General features: G+C 39.5%; 1 protein-coding gene across 9 annotated transcripts in view; it reads right to left on the bottom strand.

The window, feature by feature from the left end:
- cadps2 (Ca++-dependent secretion activator 2) overlaps window positions 1-23,585 on the bottom strand; it is a 133,750-nt gene that overhangs the window by 1,479 nt on the left and 108,686 nt on the right. For 4 of the 9 annotated variants that reach the window (XM_072671339.1, XM_072671355.1, XM_072671363.1 and 1 more), the window contains 7 exons: window positions 21,136-21,291; window positions 20,796-20,943; window positions 19,115-19,129; window positions 17,231-17,305; window positions 16,783-16,866; window positions 16,674-16,706; window positions 11,183-11,290 (listed from right to left, as the gene is read on the bottom strand). In XM_072671339.1, coding sequence (XP_072527440.1) covers window positions 11,183-11,290; window positions 16,674-16,706; window positions 16,783-16,866; window positions 17,231-17,305; window positions 19,115-19,129; window positions 20,796-20,943; window positions 21,136-21,291 — 619 coding nt within the window. The remainder of the gene's footprint in view (window positions 1-11,182; window positions 11,291-16,673; window positions 16,707-16,782; window positions 16,867-17,230; window positions 17,306-19,114; window positions 19,130-20,795; window positions 20,944-21,135; window positions 21,292-23,585) is intronic. The other 5 variants (XM_072671347.1, XM_072671358.1, XM_072671378.1 and 2 more) reach the window with 3 other exon arrangements.

Genomic DNA, 23,585 nt, shown 5'->3' with positions numbered 1-23,585 from the left:
CTGGTGAAGCCTTACATGATAATTAAGGTCTGTGATCCTGTAAAAACAAATGGGAGCCTTTGCAACGCTTAGGGTGTCCAAACATTCGTGCAGGTTACACTGAAATGTCTTATTTTATTTCATTATGAAAGACAGTAACTGTGCATTATGATTTGCTGACAATATTGTGATTTCGGTTTGCTTAGTTAGAAAGACTGCATTCACGACTTCTCAACTGAACATCAAACAAACCAAAAAACAACATACAGCAAGATCTGTAAGCTGGACAAGGTGCTCAAACCCATGTCAAGAAACTTTTGGATATTTTGTAAAATCCAATAAAAACTCAAATCTGTGATTTGTTAATCCTTAGAACCTTTATTTAACTGATCAAGAACAAAAGAAAAGATTTCCCTGACCAGCTTTGATGCCTGCCATACCTGTTGTGTCACCTTGCCTATTAATGAAAACCTTTTAGGAATTTAGGAATTGTGGATAATAATTTTTGCCTATTGTGCTTTATGATGCACCTGCCATTGTCTAATCATGCACCTCCCAGTCCGTGTCCACCATACCTTCATATATGCAAATCACTCATGCCAGAGCCACTGATGCACCATACTGGCGCACCACTGACGACAGATATTGGCTTTTACACCTTTCACTGCCAACACTATTCCTTTTCATCTTTGGCACAGAGCCGCTTGGCTTTCCCCTCACGTACGAGTTTTAGATTGCATTTGCTGATGCAGCGGCTGACTGTGTCAAGTGACAATGTTTTTTCTGAAGTACTCCTGAGCCCATGTGGCTGTTTTCAGTTTCTCATGCAATGCCGTCTCTCTATGGTGGTTTCTGGCCTTGCCCCACACGGACCGAGATTCCTCTGGATTCCTCTCAGTTTTCTGTACAGTAGATGATGTTAAAGACTTAAATTCTTTGCAATTTTGCTTTGTGAAATGTTCTTTTTTAAACTAATGGACAATTGTCTCACATAGTTTGGCAGATTATCTGGTAAAGACTGAGCCTTTGGTGCGTGCTCTTTTTATATCTCAATCACGATGCCCTCACCTGTTACCAAGTCACCTGCTTACTGTCAAAGGTTTCAAAACGGTATAAGTAGAATATCTTACAAACCTTTCATTCTTGCTCCTGTCTCAACATTGCAGCATCAAATTAAAAATGTCAAGGTCAAGCTGGTCAGACCAAACATTACGTGAATGCTGGTTCTGACAGAAAGGTGTCAGAACACATTGCAGCTTGTTGAATATAGGGCTGCATAGTCGCAGACAGACAGGGTGCCTATTCTGACCCGTGTCCAATGCCAAACGTGCCTACAATGGGCACACAAGCATTCGGCTGGAGCACAGAGCAATGGAAGTAGGTGGCCTGGTCTAATAAATTATATTATATATATAAAATTATAATATTAAATATATTATATATAATATAATTGCTTTGGGTAATGTTCTAATAGAAACATTGGGTCTTGCCATTCATGTGAATGTCCAGGAGAAATCCTGAACCGAACTTTGTTCTTCAAACTAGCTCAAATGATATTAACTAACTTACTAACCCAAATTCACACACACATACACACACAGGAGCTTTTATGATGTCTCATTCTAAATCCACAGGCATTAATTAGAAGCAGATCCCATAAGTTTTCAGGTGGGTCCCTTCTTGGAGCTAGTCAGATTCTTAAGCTTGCCCATTTTTCCTGCTATAACACATCACCTTCAAGTACTGACTGTTCAATTGCTGCCCAATACATCCACCCCCCTGACAGATGCCACTGTAGATGAAGATAATCAACCTTTGTGAGTGGTGCTAATGTTATGGCTGTTATGCTTTTTTCGCGGTGTGAAATGTGCATTGTAGAGAAACAGCTTTATTTATACAGTGCATGTATGGAAAAAATGGTCCCCAAAGAAAGTAATTATATTATTAGTTATTATTTATTATTCATATTTTATTATTATTGTTATTATTTAATTTCATATGTATGACTATATACACATATATACCCACACATTATATATATATATATATATATATATATATATATATATATTAGTCATACATACGGAAAAAAAAAATGTTTTTTTGGGGGCGTTTCTTTGATTTCTATTTATCCATACAATGCCCTACATGTACTCATCCACCATGAATGTATTTCAAAACACATTTAAGGCCAAAAGCTTTTCATAAAACTGCAATGAAGCTGTGTTAATGTATCAGGCAGCATATTCATAACCTTTTTACTTGAAAAACTTGTGAAGTAGCTTTTTGAGGAATGAAACTCTTCAGACTCTTATCTCCTCTTCACCTCATTCTAACTTGGCAAGTTTCTTTAGAACAGAGCATTTCACACTGAACCACTCTAAATAACTTTACATCTTAACTAAAAATGAAATTATCCTTCAATGTCATCCTATTATGTTACAATAGTAAGTTGTACCTTAAACACCATACATAATCCATCTTCCATGAAATACCACCCATTTACTCAGTAAGACGTTTTACACAGTTGAGAAAAGAGTCAGATGGACACCGCTATACTGCTTTATTCATGTGCAGGTTATATTCTTCTGCACAAACACTATTACCATGTAAACAAAGTGGCACAGCACTTCCATTAGCAATCCATTAAAACTGTGTCCATTCATAATGCTGAAATAAAAATCATGGTCACAGAGGCCAAAGTTATTCTCCTCTAAAGCATATCAAGTTTATCACTGCATCGTTACCAACTACTCACCACACAGCATGCTTCAGTGTGCTCATAGTGGACAGCAAAGCATTTGACCATGATGTGCTAGTGCAGGGGTCAGGGCCGAGAGACCTGCCATGCTCTCCTCTCAACGAGAGCAGCCAGTTATACTCAATCCTGCAGCTGCTTTTTATACAGTTGCACGCTCAGAAGCTTAATGAAGATGTTCATCTGCCTGCACCTAAACCGACCCTGCATAAAAAGGTCAGCAAGTTGGATGTTCACAGTGAGGAAAAACAGCATTGCAGTCACAGACCCTCAACAATTGAAGTGGCTCTTGGTGTTTTAAGGGTTTAAGTGCTCCACTAAACATTCAGGAAGTTGAAATGACTACATAATGCTTGGTTAGTTGGCTGTGAGACTCTAGGTCATTACACCTCCAAATACTCGCACTACAGCATCGCTGTATGAAAGCCTTTGACACGCACAGGCCATGAGTGAGTTTTAGTCAAAGGCAGTCTGATGCACACATAATGCCTTTTGAAACAGGCTTTAGGCTAATGCGTCTGTTTATGCTCACATCACTCACTTCTTCAAAGCCTCAATCATCACTGTAAGGTATCAGGAACAAGCAATTCTATTTAAAGATACATTCTGATTTAAAAACACCCTATTCCATCAGGGAAGGTATTACACTCTGTGTAATACAGCATGAAGAAAGACTGAGTAAAGCGTTTAAAGTGCAGTTGATGAGCACATGCATACCACATTCCAAGAAAGCACTTGCCCTCTGAGCAGAAAGAAAGACATGACTGTTACAAATTGCAGACCCAAACAGAGCTAACAAATTACAGTGCACCTCAAAATTTAACGTACACATAAAAAAGTGGCTATTAACTGATGAAACAGGTCATCTTCACTAAATATGGGGGTTTCATATTACCCCCATTCTGTCATTTGTATGTATAAGAAAGTGGTGTCCTAATCACCCTCTTGAGGCATATGAATAGGGCTGCCTCCTGAAATTTGAGAAGTCAAATCATCAGTCGGAGACCTGTCAGCTGACAGATTCTTCATGTCAAGTATTTTTTTTTTTTTTTTTGTAAAACAGACAAAAGCTGACAAAAATACACTGGAATTACAATTTAATAAAGAATTATAAATTATGGGAATCATAAATATATTGTATATTCTAGTGGTGCACTCTGGTTCACTGTTGAGGCAAGCTGAAGCTGAGAAGCTGAGGCAGACAGGGTGGTAAGTTAGGCAAGAAATAACCATGTTTCAGAAAAGGTTGAAAGTAAGGAGGCCTGTTTTGAAGACCTAAATGCAAGCTCTGTGTGCAATAATTTGCTCTTCCTTCAACATCATCGCAACACATGGCAAACCATTTGAAACTGGCAAGTTGCTATAGGCGGTAAATCTCTAATTAATTGGGCAGATTTAATGCAGGCAGTAAGTCTATTTACAGGCTAATTCTAAATATATGTTATGTATATCTATGCTGGGTCAGTTACAACAAACAAGTATGACAATGCATCATATATAACTATATATATATATATATATATATAACTATATATATATATATATATATATATATATATATATATATATATATATATATATATATATATATATATATATATATAAACATATATAACTATAACTATTTTTTGTGCAGGGAAAAGAAACTAAAGACAAAATAATTGCTTTTTCAATATTTTAGAATCTAAATCAAAAGAGTTTAATTATTTATTTTACGATTTATTTATATTTACTGTAAAGTAGTCGCCTAACAAGCCTGTAGAAGACAAGGAATTATTATTTTAAAGTGAATTTCTGTCAGGCCTATCATATTTCTTTTCATCTAAAAATAACGTCAATCTTTTTTTTAAGTAATAACCAATTTATTTTGTTAACTGAGTTTTCTTTATGAGTTTTAATGTTTAAAGAGAAATAAAGGAGTGGGCAGATACTGTTGAAAAAGTGATTTTCAACTGAAATACATATTAAACATATAAACATATTTCTTCTTGTTCTGAGGGAGGTTTTCCTTGCCACCGTCGCGACTGGCTTGCTCAAAAGAGGCTCAGACTCGTAGCTCTGTAAAGCTGCTTTGTGACAACATTTGTTGTGAAAAGCTCTATATAAATCAAATTTAATTGAAAGTGTGCTGTCTGTCTCAATATTCCACAAATCCTTTTGGCAGCCCGACATTATATGCTGCTAATTAAAATAGTCTGCAATCTTGCATCATACACAGTGTCTCTTTTACTGATTTTTAAATGCTCAAAAATATGTTCCCACATGGCAAAAGCAAACTATGAATGAAGGGCAGATTTTCATATTGAACGACCAAATATGATCTGACAGACAAAATTAATCAATTCTTTTTATTCACAGATTCGATAAACATGTCATGGAAATAAGACATATTTAAACATGACAATTTTGATTTTACCACTTGGTCCTTCCTGGTCTAAAATAAGCTTTTCTTTTCAGTTTCTTTTCACTTATGTTCATTTTGATGATGAGTTTGTAAGTATTTTGTTTGGAAGGTTCATCTGGTTTAACTTATATTTGGATCTGTATTGAAAGTGGTGATTTAGAAGCAGGGGTGATGTGTGATTCTATCAAATCTCTGCTTTTGGCTGAACTGAAAGTTGGCTGAAGGTTTTGGATTTGAGGATTTTTAGGTTCTATGCAAACCAAACCGTGAAAAGCTATTTACCACAAGAAGCACGTTTGATACAGCTGTGATAAAAAAAATCCTTTTCTTGGTGTGCCAATTTTAGTAAAGCAATAACAGAGACAGCAGGGATATAATTATGTACAGAGCAAAGTTTTTGTCTAAATCTGATAAGTACCATGAAAGTCTTTATCTAAATCAAGGGTATTAGAAAAAGAAAAAAAAAAGCTTTTGTTGGAGTAACTGTCTCTACTGTTCAGGAAAGCCTTTCTACTAGATTTTATAGCATCACTGTGAGGATCTGATTGTATTCAGCTAAAAGAGTGTTAGTGAGGTCAGGATGTTGGGTGATTACCACCCCACCTCATTCCCAACTCTGCAACTCATCCGAAAATGACTGGATGGAGCACCATCATTCCAGAGGGGGGCTTTATACCCTTCTAGCGCATGCCTGGTATTAATTACTGGTATATTACTTTCATCTGAAGAGGATTTTGGATCACTGAGCAACAGTCCAGTTCTTTTGGTATGTTCTGACATCCCTGTTTTAGGAGTGGCTCGAAATTAGGAATGCAGCAGTTGTAGTCTGCAGTGCGTGGTCGCTCTTGATGCAGCTCTTGAATAAGTTCTTGAATAGACTTTTCTTGACAGTCCTCTTAAGGCTGATGTCCTCTTTGTTGCTTGTGCACCTTTTTCTACCATAGTTTCCCCTTCAAGTTGACTTTCCATTAATATGATTTGATACAGCAATCTGAGAACAGCCAGTCCTTTTAGCACTGACCTTCTGTGGCTTACTCTCCTTGTGGAGAGGGTCAATAATCGTCCTCTAGACAACTGTCAAGTCTGCATTCTCATGATTTTGGTTGCGTGTGCTAAACAAGGCAGAGAGATATGCTATATTTATACGTCATATTTACTCTTAACGTGTAATGAATATAAAATATGACCGCTTACCTTTTTGAATTCAATTATGAACGAAACGAACCTTTGACGATGTAACGTTTTTTTTAGATGCACTAGAGTATATATATACATATACATATGTCGTATTTATATGCATTTATATAAATGTGACATTTGTATTTCTATACCTTAGTGCATCTAAGTACATTTGTATTTGTTGCTGCCACACAAAAGCCTCTTATCTTCAGGAGAAGGGGGGAAAGCGTTCAGTTGAAGTCAACACAGAACAATCTTACTGAAGCGTTTCTATTGGTCCGTTCATCATGACATTTAACATATATAACTACAACTATTTTTTGTGCAGGGAAAAGAAACTAAAGACAAAATAATTGCTTTTTATAATCAATTATTTTATAATAATCTTTTTTTTAAGTAATAACCAATTTATTTTGTCAACAAGTCAACACAAAACATTCTTACTGAAGCGTTTCTATTGGTCCGTTCATCATGACATTTTGACACAATATATAAAACAACTGTCAGATTCAAATGATGAATAGTGAAAAATTGGCAAAAATGGCGATACAAGGTTTATGGGCAACAGCAACGGTATATGGCCTAAGAATCAGAGTTTAATAAAGTCAGTCCTATTAACATTTCTCTTAAGCTTCAGCTTTTCAAAACCGTAATGAAAAGATTGTTAGGTTCACCACTGCTATAACATCTTTCATTTCAGGTCTATGACAGTCAGCGGAGCATAACCGATTCTGAACACTGCCAGCACTCATCTCTGAAGCAATCAGCAATACCTCCTCCTACACTTAATTGAATGCAGACAAAATAGAAAGCAGAGGTTGTCCTTAATTGAGGCGCTTAGGCGGGAGACAGAAACAGGCGGCTTGTGTGATGAGCCACTAATTTCTGCAGGTGAAGGGTAGCGAGCAGCATTTCTGCGTCTTACCATCAGTCAGGCACGAACACATTACAGAGAACATTTCCTTCCTGTGTGGCAATAATCACACACTTAAGTGTCCTCTTGTCTTCATCATTAAGGAGGCAGTGAAGGGCGCATGTGGCACCTGTGGCCAGGCTGAAGGTCTCTCGCCATGCGCACCTCATCACACTCTTAATCAGGCTGATATACTGCTGCCTGCAAGGGCATGCATGGTCTGATTTGTGGCTCAGTTTTACATTTATATACACTCTCAAAAGTGGTGATTTTAGTCACTCACATACAGCTTATCAATCCATCCACACCACAAAACAAATAAGAACACGGGTCCAGGAACACGATCCAGAAGCTGTCTTTCTCTCGCAGCCTGTGTGATGAGGAAGCTTCTGCTGTGACACAGCCAGACCCCCACTTTCAGCTCCCTCTCCGCGTGCATGACTGGGTGTGTGTGAGGCATATTAGGAGGCATGGGGAGTGAGCGCGAGATGCATTAAGCATTCTGCCTGCCTGTCTCCTCACTGCCGCTCTCACAGACCTCGCCGCAGCTCCGCCAAATAAAGAGAAGAGCCCCAAACACAGCGTCTCTCCAATCTGGCCCCGCACACAAAGTTTCCAAACACAATATAGACACATGCTGCTGAAGCTAGCTGTTGTATTTGTGTCTACATCCTGGCTTTTTCCGTGCTCGATTGTCAATATAAACAAGTCATTGTCTTCCTATTGTTCCACTTTGTATTGTATTAGTGAAAGGCCTAGAATGTACACAAAATTGAGGACAGAAGACTGTAGACACACATGCAGCACACAAACAGACACACACGACATCTCATTAGCATAAACAGGTCGACAGGGGAGCAGGGTGAGTGGACAGACACTGGAAATGGTCTCAATGGGGGTGATGAGTGCTCTTGAAGAGGCCTCATTGCCTCTTGCACCAAAAACTTTCCACACCTCCCACTCACTCGGTTCTACAATACAGAAGGAGGCCAGGAGCTGGGGGCCTGAGGGAGTAGGAGTGGGAGGGTGTATGGCTTTAGCAACAAGGTTATGTTCACATAGAAATATGTATAAAAAAAAAAGAAAAAAAAAATGCTCTGATGCTCTCATTATGAATTTACTTCTAAAGAACTCCTAATTCACCCATCTCAAGGCGTGAGCATTAAAACCAGGAGAAAAGGATTTATTTTAAAACGCTGAACATGGTTCTTAATAAAAGCAGTCAGGATAAAACTTTTCATTCTTAACATTAACATGGAATATATATTTCTAAATATTTCTTTAAAAATCATAATCCACTCTTTTCAGGGTGTAAGCTTTCAAACTAGGATCGAAATATTTCCTTCCTAACAAAAACTGAATGTAGTTCTAAAGACTAAATGGTGAATCGCAATCCATCTTTTCCAGAGTGTAAGGGTTCAAAAGCATCTATTACAAGAAAGAGCAGTGAAATAGAAAGCATTAGATTTCTTAAGATGTGCTGTGAGCCATGTGTCTATGAGCATGTCCTAAGAGACCAGAGCAATCACAAGCAAAATGTAAGTGATCCCTTAAGTAAGGCTGTTTGGCCTTCGCTGGCCCTGAAGGGCCGCTCGCCTCTCCAGCTCGGATTAGAATTCCCGCAACAACAACCACCTGTTTTTGAGTAGCCATTACAGAGCTCTCCTACTAACACATCAACCTCAAATGTTCAATCATTTCAAGTCACACTGAAATAGCCCAACTATTTAAAACATACTTACATAGTCCAAGGAATCAGTGTGTATCAATAGTAACACACACAGTATATCATCATGGTCAAATCAAACCTCTGTTTGTTGCTTATGACTTATAAAAGGGATTTCTGTTATTTGATCATTCCAGAGGTACTACTACTGCAGCCCTCCTGGAGAGCTACCTTCCTGCAGATTTCATCTCCAACCTACATTGAAGACACATTATTCTGAAAGCAGTAATACAGACAGGCTGGATTAACGTTGGATCCAAGGCATAGAAAGGCATGTCACCAGAAGCAGAGCTGGAGACCACTGGTATAGCCAATGATTATACAGTATATATACACAGCATATATACAGTATACAGTGTGTGTATATATATATATATATATATATATATATATATATATATATATATATATACACACACACACACACACATACAGTGGGGAGAACAAGTATTTGATACACTGCTGATTTTTCAGGTTTTCCCACTTGCAAAGCATGTAAAAGACTGTAATTTTTATCATAGGTACTCTTCAACTGTGAGTGATGGAATCTAAAACAAAAATCCAGAAAAATACATTGTATGATTTTTAAATAATTAATTTCCATTTTATTGTGGGAAATAAGTATTTGATCATCTATCAACCAGTAAGAATTTTGGCTCTCACAGACATGTTACTTCTTCTTTAAGAAGCCCTCCTGTTCTCCACTCATTACCTGTATTAACTGCACCTGTTTGAACTCGTTACCTGTATAAAAGACACCTGTCCACACACTCAATCAGTCAGACTCCAGCATCTCCACAATGCCCAAGACCAGAGAGCTTTGTAAGGACATCAGGGATAAAATTGTAGACCTGCACAAGGCTGGGATGGGCTACAGGACAATAGGCAAGCAGCTTGGTGAGAAGGCAACAACTGTTGGTGCAATTATTAGAAAATGGAAGAAATGCAAAATAACGGATAATCTCCCTCGGTCTGGGGCGCCATGCAAGATCTCACCTCGTGGAGCATCAATGATCTTGAGGAAGGTGAGGAATGAGCCCAGAATTACACGGCAGGACCTGGTCAATGACCTGAATAGAGCTGGGACCACAGTCTCAAAGAAAACAATCAGTAACACTCTACGCCGTCAAGGATTAAAATCCTGCAGTGCACGCAAGGTGCCCTTCCTCAAGCCAACGCATGTCAAAGCCCGTCTGAAGTTTGCAAATGACCATCTGAATGATCCAGAGGAGGAATGGGAGAAGGTCAGGTGGTCTGATGAGACAAAAATAGAACTTTTTGGTTTAAACTCCACTCGTCATGTTTGGAGGAAGAAGAATGATGAGTACAACCCCAAGAACACCATCCCAACCGTGAAGCATGGAGGTGGAAACATCATTCTTTGGGGATGCTTTTCTGCAAAGGGGACAGGACGACTGCACCGTATTGTGGGAAGGATGGATGGGGCCATGTATCGCGAGATTTTGGCCAACAACCTCCTTCCCTCAGTAAGAGCACTGAAGATGGGTCGTGGCTGGGTCTTCCAGCATGATAACGACCCAAAACACACAGCCAGGGCAACTAAAGAGTGGCTCCGTAGGAAACATCTTAAGGTCCTGGAGTGGCCTAGCCAGTCTCCAGACCTGAATCCAATAGAAAATCTTTGGAGGGAGCTTAAAGTCCGTGTGGGCCAGCGACAGCCATGAAACCTGAAGGCTCTGGAGGAGATCTGTATGGAGGAGTGGGCCAAAATCCCTGCTGCAGTGTGTGCAAACCTTGTCAAGAACTACAGGAAACGTCTCATCTCTGTAATTGCAAACAAAGGTTTCTGTACCAAATATTAAGTTTCTTTTTCTGGTGTATCAAATACTTATTTCCCACAATAAAATGGAAATTAATTATTTAAAAATCATACAATGTATTTTTCTGGATTTTTGTTTTAGATTCCATCACTCACAGTTGAAGAGTACCTATGATAAAAATTACATTCTACATGCTTTGCAATCAAATTCTACATGCTTTGCAAGTGGGAAAACCTGAAAAATCAGCAGTGTATCAAATACTTGTTCTCCCCACTGTATATGTATGAAGTATAATATTATATATATATATATATATATATATATATATATATATATATATATATATATGAAATAAATGAAGTACTGCACATTCAACCTCCAATACTGATACTGTGTGTGTGTGTGCGTGTGTGTGTGTGCATGTATCAGTGCAGGTACTTACTTCAAAGACTTTCTCTGTGTACATCTCATCATTGACACGGTCTCTGAGGATGTCCTGATTTTGTCTCACAAATGTAATGTAGGTGTCCGCTAGATCCATACCAGGTTTCTAAGAGAGGGAGAGGAAAAGAAGAAAGAGAGAACTGCAGTGGGATACTAGACTGTTTTCATGTACAGAAAAGCTAACAAACCACTTAACTAGACGTTTCATTATGAGAGGTAAGCAGTAACTCACAAAACACCACCTGTCTTTGCATGCAAGGACAATTTTTGCCAGTGCCTCTAGCTCTGTTACGTGGGCGCTCAATCGTGGTCAGCAATGTTCAATCAGCTTAAGAGAATGAGGTCCATTCAAGGCCCTGGGCAGACATTTTAAGACGCAAATCTGAAGTCACACTTAAATACCGTAGAGAATGTCTGCCTTCACTAATGCGCCTTGAAGGGAAAAAGACATCTAAGTCACTCCAAGTATCTTTCAGCAGCCGAGTTTAAAACAATAACGGCTTGAAATACCCCTGAAACACTATGCAGCGTCAAAGCAATGCTCTCAGTTTACCTGAGTGCCAAACAGCGGGGAAAAAACATTTCTATTCACAGAGGAGGAAAAGGCTCTAATACTACTGTAATTGCTTTGACACCTTTCACACCCATTTCTCAGGGGCTGACAGCCTTGGGGCAGAGGCAGGCTCTTTAGCACGCCACGCTCCCTCCTTCTCCTCCTGCAGCACGCTGGGAGACGCAGGAACGCCAGCAAAGTGGAAATTCCCTCCCGGATATTCAAGAGAGACTGGAGGAATAACTAGATGCCAGATATTAGAGGACACATCTCTGACGATATTGATGGCTCAGGTGTGTAACAGCATGAATGATCTAACACACTGGTTCAGAGGTTTGATTACACACTCAGCTGACTGACCTCTGACTGTCATCAGAGTTTATATACATTCTGAAGCATCTCACTTTTACACACCGTCAGGACACGGGGTGAGACATTCAGCCATGTTATATTTACACACCTGTGAGAACACACTGTGTAACTTTATTTAATTTATATCTATTATTAAATCACATATTCTAATAAATACAAATTCAATGCATTGTGATTATTGGGGAATCTTCGAGGAAGACCAGTTCTTACACTCACTATGCAACACCTAGTTTATCTAATCCGTCCTTCACTGAAGCGAATCAGGAGAGCTGCTGGTGGAACTGAACTCATCCTTACAGTGACTGGAGTTCACAGACAAGTCAGCAACCAAACCTGTGTTTTCTTCTAACTTACATATTAATAACTTTACTGACTAACAACACACGCAGTCTAAACCAGAGTACATATCTAGAGTACTTATGTTCATCTGCATGCAGGGCTGGGCGATAGGGTAAAAATATTATTTCATGATTTTTAAAGACTCATTTCCCGATACACAATATTTATCACGATACATGCAATCACAGACTAAAAACATCAGTAGCGACAGATTCTTAAAAAATACTATTCAGATACTGACCGGTACTGAACACAGTGATTTTTATTCAACATCTGCTGCTCTCCATCTTATTAAACCAGTCTAACTACACTGTTAGCAAAGCAAACCTGCAGCTGATCAGTGTTTATTAAGCACTAACAGTATCCTCGATATGCTTAGAACAACATATCATACTAAAAAAAAATTGATCACAATATGATAAAATATCGCCATATTGCCCAGCTCTACCTGCATGTATTAGTTATATAACAAAGTTATAGTCTTTCACAAGCAAAACCACACTCTACAAAAACAGCACTCCAACTACTGTGATAAGAGTATTGTCCATATGTTTACACAGTGTTGTGTAAGGCGAAAGGCATAGACCACCCTTCATGTAATTTCCGTTTAAAATTACAAATTTTGGGGAATTGTGATAAGAAAAACGTGTGTTTGGGGTTACTTGGCTGGTAGGAAGCAGAAAATTATCCAATGCCCAAGACTGAACTGAAAAAAATCTCCATCTCCAAAACATCAGGCAGAACTTGTGGTGTTTTTCTGATATGCAGTGGACAGTACCTATCCAAAAAAGTTCCAAGAAAGGACAACCAGTGAATTGGCAACAGAGTCATGGGCATGGGCTCCTAGATGCAATCCATGGAGGCCCCACCTCAAAATTTACAGGACTTGCCACTAATCGGATAGGTCTTATGGTGTCCGATGCTTCAAATGGTCAGATCTGTTGTGTTGGCACAAGGAAGATTAGGAAGGTGTTATTAATGTTATGGCTGATCAGTGTACTTAGTTGAAGATTGTGCATTTTCTGTAATTTTGTTTTGTAGTTTTTTTCCCTGGTGTTGAAAAATTAATAACTGCTACTTAATGATTGTTTTACTTGAACGCAGTACGTACTATATTCAATAACACATTAAACAAAATATAACCCAAACTATAGCCCTAACATTAACATCAGTAACCAAAAAAAAAAAGATTCTGCTCTTTCAGTTTTAAAAAATAAAAACCTGAGCTGGTAGTATTACATTAGGCCTCCAACACAGATTTCCCTCTTTACGTATCCTGAAATAAACAGAAAAAAAGTGTGTGGTGGCCCACCTGTTCCTGTACAAAAAAATCTGCATGACTGACTGACTGACTTGTGTGTGTGTGTGTGTGTGTGTGTGTGTGTGTGTGTGTGTGTGTGTGTGTGTGTGTGTGTGTGTGTGAGTGTGAGTGTGTGAGAGAGAGAGAGAGAGAGAGAGAGAGAGAGAGAGAGAGAAATGTGTTAATCACTGGCATATCGTTGCCTTTGCAGTCACCTCAGGTATCCCAGAGCCCCACGGCAGAGCTGCACCAGGAGGCCTTTTAACCTGTTCCCTCCCTCTCTACTCCCACACTCTGTCTTTCTGACAGGGTGAGAAAGTAATGTGACACAAATACATGCTCAAGCAAGCAAGCACACACAAGCACACACACACACACACACACACACACACCACTGGCCCATTGGCTATGTTGCCTTACACAAAACGGCACAGCAGCGTTTGAGCCACAGCCGCCGGAACAATGCAAGAGCAGCCTGGGACAGGGAGTGTGTGACTGAATGAATGGAGAGGTGTGGGACAGACGGATTAAGGCCAGGTTAATGACCGGTTAAGCGGAGGGGATAAGCGCTGGGGATGGGAAACAGACGAGAAAAGGAAGGAAAGACAAATGGGCCGTAATTACACACAGAGAAGCTGCTCTGGCTTACTGCCACTGGCCCATTCACTGCCCAGGTGCAGGTGTGTAAATGCGTGCGAGAGAGTCTGTGTGTGCGTGTGTGTGTAAGAGAGAGAGAGAGAGAGAGAGAGAGAGAGAGAGAGAGAGAGAGAGAGAGAGAGAGAGAGAGAGAGAGAGAGAGAGAGAGAGAGAGAGAGAGAAAGTGTGTGCGAGAAAAGGCAAAAAAGACGAAGAAGTATGTGTGAAGTGTTTTGTATGGCATGTAGAAGGTTCTGCAAGCGAGCTAGGGGTAAATAGTTTCGAGGTGGAGTGCTAATGCCTATGTGTTAACGTTAGCGTCAAATCAAAGCATGTGTTCTGGAGGGTGTGAATGTGTGACTGAATGTGTTTAACGGAGCTACCCCAGCACAGCTCATCTTGCCAAAATACCCCCAGCCCTTGAATGGCAGCCTTCACAAAAGAAGCGGACAGCTTAACCTTTCGTGACAAGGGCCTAGAAAATGTTCAGTGCCAAAGGCCACACCACAGCCTGGCTCGCTTGCCCGCCCTCTTTCTCTCTCCCCGGCATGGCTGTCAAACGGGCTTACAAGGTGCTGGGTTCCCTCCACACAAAAGCGCAAGGTGGAGGTTACATTCTAATTTAACGGAAGGGAGGGCTATTTGCCTGCTGTACACCTCAGGGAACTGATACCAACAGCACATGTTTATCAGGCTGGCATTTGTAGTGAACAGTGGACAACAACAACATTCCTTCCATCGTTGTGTTTTTGTTGAATGATGTTAGAAAGTCTTTTTGGGTATACAGCAACCAAATATTCTACAACAAATGCCAAACTGTTGGTTTCTAAGTGTCTGTTTGGCCAGCGTGTGTCTGGCTTTTAAAATAACACATACAATAGAACAGAACAATGCACTATATTAAAAAAAAAAAAGCTAGGGATGCACCAAAATGGGAACTGTGGGCTGATGCAGATCCCAGTCATTTTCACACATATCAGTCGATGCAAATACATAAATACTCGATAAAATATCCAAATTGGGACTAACTCTATTGGATTAGCATTACAGATAATTAATAATACAAGAATACAATTTATTTCAGTAGAATGTAGTGGAATAAAAAAAATATTTAACGTTCACGCAAAAATAGACTTATATATCTTGTCTATCTGTATATATCTTATTATATAGCTTAGTTATTTAATATAACTTTACAGGAAAAGGAAACAACCTTCTTCACTCCAGGTCATTTTGAAGCATTTATGTTGGTCAGTTCATCATGACATTTTGACACAATGTAAAAAATTAACTTCCACTTTTAAATCATTTAATTATTTAAACAATTAAATAACACAAATGTAGACAACATATTTTACATATGATGTGAATATATGATGATTTTACTGCAGTAGCATATAAATAAACAATAAACAAATATTAATATAATACATTTTCTAAGCAAAAATTCGCCAAAATTAAACTCTGCAGATCAGCGCACATCCTAAACGTAACAGACTATTTAAACAGAACACTGTTGCAGTCAAAAAAAACCTTGCAACTTGCAGTTCAATATACACTGTTTGAAAATGTCATTTGTCTTTTACACTGTTCCATGACTTTATCGGAAATAGAAATAGAAATGTCCAAAACTTCATTATATTAAGATAAAGTAAAGGGCAGTAATTTTTTTTAAGGTCACTTTATATATATGTACGATCTATATGTATGTTCCGTTAAACACATTTGCCGTGACTATGAAGATGGCCTTGAGAAGCTCATTTCTTTTACTTAATTTAAAGATTCCTTTGCCTGTTTGCTGTCTCCCTGCCACATCTCTGAACATTCTTAGCAATTCTTCTCTCGCCGCTTGTTGTGACCGCCCACTGTCAACAACTTGCCGAATCGTGAAACCGATTTGAAGCCAATTGGGTTACTAATTAGCCTTGCTTAGCCAGCTCTCAGAGGCACTCTGGCACTACAATAGCTCATTGCAAAATGCTAATTCCACAGCCATCTTTAATGTTGCCATTTGATGAATAAATAGAAGATATTTTGCACGATGGCAAGTGATACTGAAACAGCGTTTATTACTTGCCGGTTGGTTTTCTTGCTGAGAGAGGGCATGCCAAATGGCTGGGCTCAAACACTCGGCAAAGTTGGATACCACAGTTTACATGATATTACAAAACTGGCAAGCACACAAAAATCACTGCATGCGCTAATAAAATACTTCATACACAGTCACATAGCAGGCACCGAGACATGCACACAGTAACCATTAACAGTTCTAAATGGAGAAGCACTTACTGGGACGTCCACATACTTGGCTGCTGCTTTTACCTTTAAGAGAAAGTGTACATTTATTGTGCTATTTCAGCTATTTTTTTCTGTTCAAATGAGAGGGAAGGACACTTACAGTGAAAGAAAGGATTGAAGAAAAGAATGTCCCTTCATCATATCGTGACAGCTTGGACAGCACGCCATCCAAAACGGCTGCAAACTGCGAAGGCAGGAGAGGGCTGGATTTGTATGACCATCAAAACAATGAACAACACTTAAGCAGCACAGATGATGCATAATAAAATCTTTAGCAACCCATGAGAACATGATAAATAAGAAGCTGCCTGAGTAATAGCAACTCCAGATGAAAATGACATCTCTGATAGTGAGCTGCTAGCTTGCTCAGTGAGAGGCTTCAGGAGGAAAATGTCTAGCATTCATGAGCATACTTTATTCATTCAGTCTAAATGGAAGCGCTTTGAGGCATTCAGCGGCGCCTGTGAAGGCCAGCAGAAGAGTTAGAAAAAGCCATGCCTCGCTGTTGTGAAAATGGGTCTGTTTTACAGAAGTAAATGGAAGCGTACCTTTGAAACCAGGCAAGAGATCATTTCTTTAAAGGCCTCATCGATCAGTACATCAATTTTAGAATGGTACTGTTGCTGTGGAGATGTGCAGAGGGTGGGAAAGAGACACAAACATAAAGTGCCAGGTTATAACCGCTTACTAGTTAGTACGTAAACACATAACTAACTGGTTGTGGAACACAAGAGAGAATTGCCATCATTTTATGTGAACTACAACCAGTTTACATGCTTAAATCCCAGGCTTGACCAAAAGCGCAAAGCAGCAGAATGAATCTTGCATCAACACAGTAAATGGACAACCTGTTCCAACAGCGGCGTAATCACATAAACATATATTGTGGAGGAGAAAAATCTTCCCATGTAACAGGGCTGAGTTAAGCAGCTAATAGGCCCATTATGCCGGTGAATGGAATTCCTTTTCTCGTTCAGGGCAAAGGAATTTGAAGGATACTTTTTATGCAGGCCACAATTAGGGCAGCCTTGTGTTTTTCTAAAGGACCCATCCAGCTGCAGCAAGCAAAGCTTCACACAGGATTCAATTAATCTGCCATTTCATGTCTGATAAGCCTTATTCACGGATTTTTGTGCCAAAAAAAAAAAAAAAACCACGATGCTGGAAAAAGACGAGAGGAAAAAGATGGAAAGGAGTTAGAGGGAGGGAGATACAGAGAGGGAGAGAGAGAGAGCAAGAGAGTGAAGTGAGAGAGAGAGAGAGAGAGCGAGTGAGAGCAGGAGCGCGCGAGAGAGTGTGTGCGTGTGTGTGTGTGTGTGAAAGAGAGTCTCCATTCGGCTCCTCTGAATAGATGCCTTTGCTGCATGCAAGGCAAGCAGGAGTTCATCTCTGCCAACAATGGCCTTTCACAGCACATCTAAAGAACACCCAAATTAAAAATTTCAATCAACAAAGAGCGCAGATCGGTGACAAATTGAGGGTGCCGAGAGGTCACCGTTGGCAGCCCTAATTTTCTTTTCACCATTTTTTACTACATGAAATGGCCTTTTTTTCCATAAACGGAATTATGGGCGAATCTTAAGGACTTTTTACCTCAATTAACACTTCCATGTTTGCTTTTTATATAAGAGTGGGGGCCAAATTGCGAGGGCTCTTTTTGCATTAGAGGAGATTAAATTGTGAGGTCTTTGCTGTGTGTGTGTGTGAAAACCAAAAGAACAATAATTTCTTTTGAAAACATTTATCTGGGAGCGATCCAGTAAGAGGCACTTCAGGGAGAAAGCAGTTTCTAAAGAGTAACCTTGTGTTCTGAAATGCGGCAACCCCCTGTTACACACAAACTTCAATGGAAGCAAAAACAGGCCAACATATAGGGTAGTAAAATTATCTTTTACATAGAACAAACAGACGTGTACATGAGCCGTCGCAAAATTCGTATTTTTTTTGTTCCCAGATTCAATTGAGCCTTGAGTACTTTTCAGGGTGTTCAAACTACAAAGCCTGAGGGCTTAAAAAGAAGCTGTTCCGCTAGGCTATAGGACTTTGCATAGATCTCTGTTCTTCACTGAAAACTTTAGTCCAGTCTGTCTGCATCAGAGATAAAACAGTGATGAAGATGAGTGTAGAAAATGAAGAGTGAGCCAGAACGACAGACAGAGAGCAAGTAAGATAGAGAGAACAGAACCCACTTCAAAAAGTAGTGGGATATTTTTCGGCCTACTGTGATTTGCAAAAATACAGAGAAACGTCTCTGCAATCCCACAAAAAGCACTAACAATGATAGCGAACACTAGACAAATAAAAAAACATAACAATGAATTTAAAAACTACGTAATAAAAAAGGGCATCGTTACTGTTGCTTTGTGAAAATGTAGTTGGCTGACAAACTAAACCTCAAAACGCGCTCTTTTGAGGAGGGATGGTAGACTTACCCACTGTTTGTCAATCTTGGATTATGTGATGAAGAGCAGGACACATGACAACATCATTTGAAAAAGAAATAAAAGGTAAAACAGAAATGAAAATCTTAATATGGAACAATGAGGAAATACTTAGATACTGAGGGTATGGTAGCAGGACACATGAAATAAACACATACCAGATAAATGAAATCAAAACACAACTGAACAAAACTGTCACTGTGACTACAGTATTGGTCTATGAAGCCGAATTTTTTAATTATGTAATCATTGAGGAGGAAGAACAAAAAAATTACACATTCTAAATTGTAAGCTTAGATTAGTTACAAACTAACTGTTGATATACAGCAAACACACTGTTTTCACTCCCAACTGGTGTAAAAACACAATAACAGAAGCTTTTCATCTTGCTGAAAGTGCCACACTGCTTCCAGCAGAGATAAAATTTGTGCAGTTTGTAGAGTAGATTCAAAACTAAACTTATCGAGACACCTGCTCATCCATCGCTTCTTCTGAAATCAAGGGTATTAAAAAAAACTTTAATCTTTCTACTACTTTGAGCATTGCTGAGAGCAACACTAAGAGCCTTAGTGAGGTCAGTATGTTGATGCTCACCTCATCCCAACAGTAATGGGATGAAGCACCACCAGTCCAGAGAACACAGTTCCAGTGCTCTGCAGCTCAATACTGGGGGCTTTATAGCCTTCTAGCCTACAGCTGATATCTGCTCCAGAGAGTCCTATTCTATTGGCTATACTTCTATGTGTGCATTTACACGTTGTCAGCAATAGGTCAGCAACTTCAAGTAGCTGAATGTATTCATTAAAAGGGGTGTCCTCAACATTTGGACATACAGTGTATAATTACGTTGTGCACATAACTGGGTAAACAATGTAATAAAACATCATATTAATGCAATGCAGGATACTGGCCAGTAATGTAAATGATTGGGGACTTATTACATCATGCCAAATGACTGTTTTACTCAAGAACTTCCCATATTCCATCCTACTGCATGAAATGCTTATGACTGATGGTGGTTGATTCTCTGGCACTTTTGCAGGCTAACTACTTTTGACAACATGACTATGTTGAACTAGGCTTCACTAATGTAAAGAACCAAAATGTGTTATTCAGCTGGCGTTTTCTTTCCCATTCTAAGCAGCTATTTCACAACAACAAGTAACTAACTGAATCAACAACAACAAAAAAAATATATATATAGCAGCACATGCACTTTACTGGCCTTGGACAAGTCATTGGTACTACAATGATGCGCTATGAAAGTCAGGTGAAATTCCTTCCCAGTTGTATTATTCACTTATGCCATTCTCCTGGAGGGTGATCTTCATGGAAAAAAGAAAGCCCTGAAACCTTTACAGTTAAAAGTGTATTTTTTTCTCCCTCAAATCACAGTTCACGCAAAATACATGAAGGCAGACATAAAACCGTATTCTTAAGCTTAAGCTGTGGGAAGACTTCAAAATAGGCAGCACGGCCAGTTATAGCCAGATTGCAGCACTGTCTCTTGGTGACACACAGCTTCTCATCAAGATGATCCATTGCTGTAAAATGCTATTCACCTTACTATCTTGACACATAACCCATTCTGAAGAAGGGAACTGGTAATAATGACAGATGTACCTTAAGGGTTTATTGTATGATAGCCCCAATAAGACTGTCGTTTACATACCTCTTGGCCTTGGTCAAGGACACAGAGTTTTGAGCACTGCTTCTTTGCATCCATTAGAATGTTGAACATGGTGCACACAGAGAGTGGCACCCTGAAGTCGGTGGACTTATTTGACTTTTGCATCTTCGAGTCAAAGGCTGTTTTGGTCCTGTGTTAAAAATGGGTATAGTGTCAGCGTCAAACTCAGATAACTTAATTAATGAATACTGCTAACTGAAAAAACATAAACACAGCAACAGCAACCATATATGTCCTTTAGACAATTTGAATATTTCTAATCCATTATAAAATATAGAATATGATCAGAATAGGAGTTAATTAACCCCAACGAAGCCCTGACCTTTTGACACAGGCCTCCATCATGTCACTGGCCATTAGCTTGAGCCGCTGCTCCAGATGTTTGGCAAATTCTGGCTCTGGCCAGTGCAGATCCATCACAAATATCTGAAGGGCGTCCAGCTTCCAGAACAGGTCCTCTGATGTTGCTGAGCCGTTACTGGTAAAAAGAGCAATACAGAATCATGTTAACTGTAAACATAAATGAACAGTACAAAGGGTTTTTAAGGTCCACTTTTGTACATTGTGTACATTTTCATAACTTAAAAAGGAGGGTACAGGGAGTCAATGCTACTTTAATATAACTGCAGCAGAAGATGGAACAGTTATGTTCCCTAACTAAAGGTACAGAAAACATGCTATTGAGGGCACCACCCCAGTGTACCCTGAGGTACGGGGTCCTCTGAGGTTCGAAATGGAACCTCTGTCTCATTCTCTAGCTTGTCTCGCATGTACTAACAGTGTTGCTGTTAATATTTTGAAAGCTTGAAGTGGCTGTACTCTGTTAACTTATCTAATCTAACTTTAGTTGCAAGTACCCTTTAGACAGAAGAAGGTAACTTAGCAACTAATTCAAAAGAAGGCCACAGTTAAATCATTAAGAGGAGCACTCTAGTTTCAGTGCATTGAGTCCTTACATGCTGCGCATGGCTATTTAAATCACATTCAGATGTACCTTAAGTGCAATGAACCTTGCAATGATTCATTTGCAAGGGCATGAGTTTAAATGGGGCTAAGAGTAGGGGCTTATTACTATGAAATTCTTAGAACTTCTTTTATCAAGATCATTTACAACTCTTTTATTATCACCACTCCTTTAGTTCTGACAAAACAATTCGGTCATGTGTTGGGGGGGGAGAAAAAAAAAACATTAGCTTTGTCTTTAAAGCTTGAAGCTGCTTTTGTAGAACGCTACCGACTTTCCAGAGGCTCAAGAGAGCCTTAGCAAAGAAGACAGATGGACTGACACCACCGTGTCAACCACAGTTAACACAGCAACACACCGAGAGGCTGACACAAGCAGCATTCAAGTGTACAGCGCAAAACGCTCGGCAGTAAGGAAGAAAAAAAGGGCACTCACTCCTCTCGCTGTTAAAAGACTGTTACCTTCACAAGTGGCAGTCCTGGAAAATAGTTTGGCAAAGTCCACAGTGCAATTAAAAAGGATGAGCATGAGTTCCCACTCGATTAATTAGCGGCGGTACAGTCCGTGAGGGCCCCCTCGGGGGTCTGCGCCGCCCCCTCAAGCCTGCGTGAGCGGGGGAAGAGGCAGTATGAACAAATGGACTCGTTTCTCGCCAGGCGAGGGATTCCCATGGGGGAACACGGCATTCTGACTGCCTCTAACAACCAGCTAACCACAGTCCCCCTGGACACACACCCACAGGACTACTCCCACTACAGACACTGTTTCAGGCCTGAAACCTGGTGTGCATTTACAGTCCAGACTGTTTACAATGAACAAGATCATATACATATTATGATGTTTCTGAATGTTCTCTCACAACCAAGTCGTCAACATTTCATTCTTCCTTGAGCGGCTGCCAGCTACAGCTCCAGAACTATTTGTACATTTTGCTTGTTTTGTATATTTTATTTGAGAGGGTTCTGTGTACCACATTTTTTTCCTGCTACTGTAGCACCTATTTATCTAGTCTTCCGTGCCCTTGAAAATAATTTATGATATTATGATTTCTCTCTCTTTAGTATTTTGCGCTTTGTCATCTTATCTTAAATGACCAACTTTAAAAAAGAAATTATTTCAAAGGGATATTGATATTATTGTAAAAAATATTCTAAACATTCTGTGTGGAAGTGGCAAGTATAGACAGATGAATGATATTTCCGCCAAAGAAGAAAATTAGCTTACAGTTGGTATCTACTTGTCAAAATATAACATATATATTTTAGAGACATAGCTGTAGAAAAGACTACAAAGTAATACCCAAGTGAATACCAGTAAGCACTACTGGGTCAATTATAAGGAAACGCAAGCTCCATTGTACCACCCAGGCGCTGACCAGACAAGACCGAAAGCCTCAAAACTCCACAATAGCCACAATAACTTTGAGACTGGAGTCGACATCATCAAGAGCTCTGCATGCAACCCGTACAGGAGGTGTCTAGAAAGAAGAAGCTATTTTTGAAGAAAAAAGGCTTTAAAGAATGCCTGTAGCTTCAAAGCAATGCATTCAAAATGGAGCTTTCTGGGGAAAAAAAAACCCAAAATGCTATGTGTGGCCCAAACCTTACACTGGCATTCCTCAATAAACATCACCCCAACAGCCTCATGCTGTGGGGATTGCTTTTCCTCAGCTGGCAGTATCTGGGTATCTCGTTAGAACTAAAGAACGAATAAATGGTGATATAAATACAGGAAGACACAGCAAGACAACCTGCTTTAGTCTAGTAAAGACCTAAAGATTGAGAGAAACCTCAATGATCCAAGTACAA

The sequence above is a fragment of the Salminus brasiliensis genome, chromosome 2 (genome assembly GCF_030463535.1).
Source record: "Salminus brasiliensis chromosome 2, fSalBra1.hap2, whole genome shotgun sequence".
Lineage (NCBI taxonomy): Eukaryota > Metazoa > Chordata > Actinopteri > Characiformes > Bryconidae > Salminus > Salminus brasiliensis.
The sequence above is the reverse complement of the archived record's forward strand: the minus strand, read 5'-3'. Positions and strand labels throughout refer to the sequence as shown.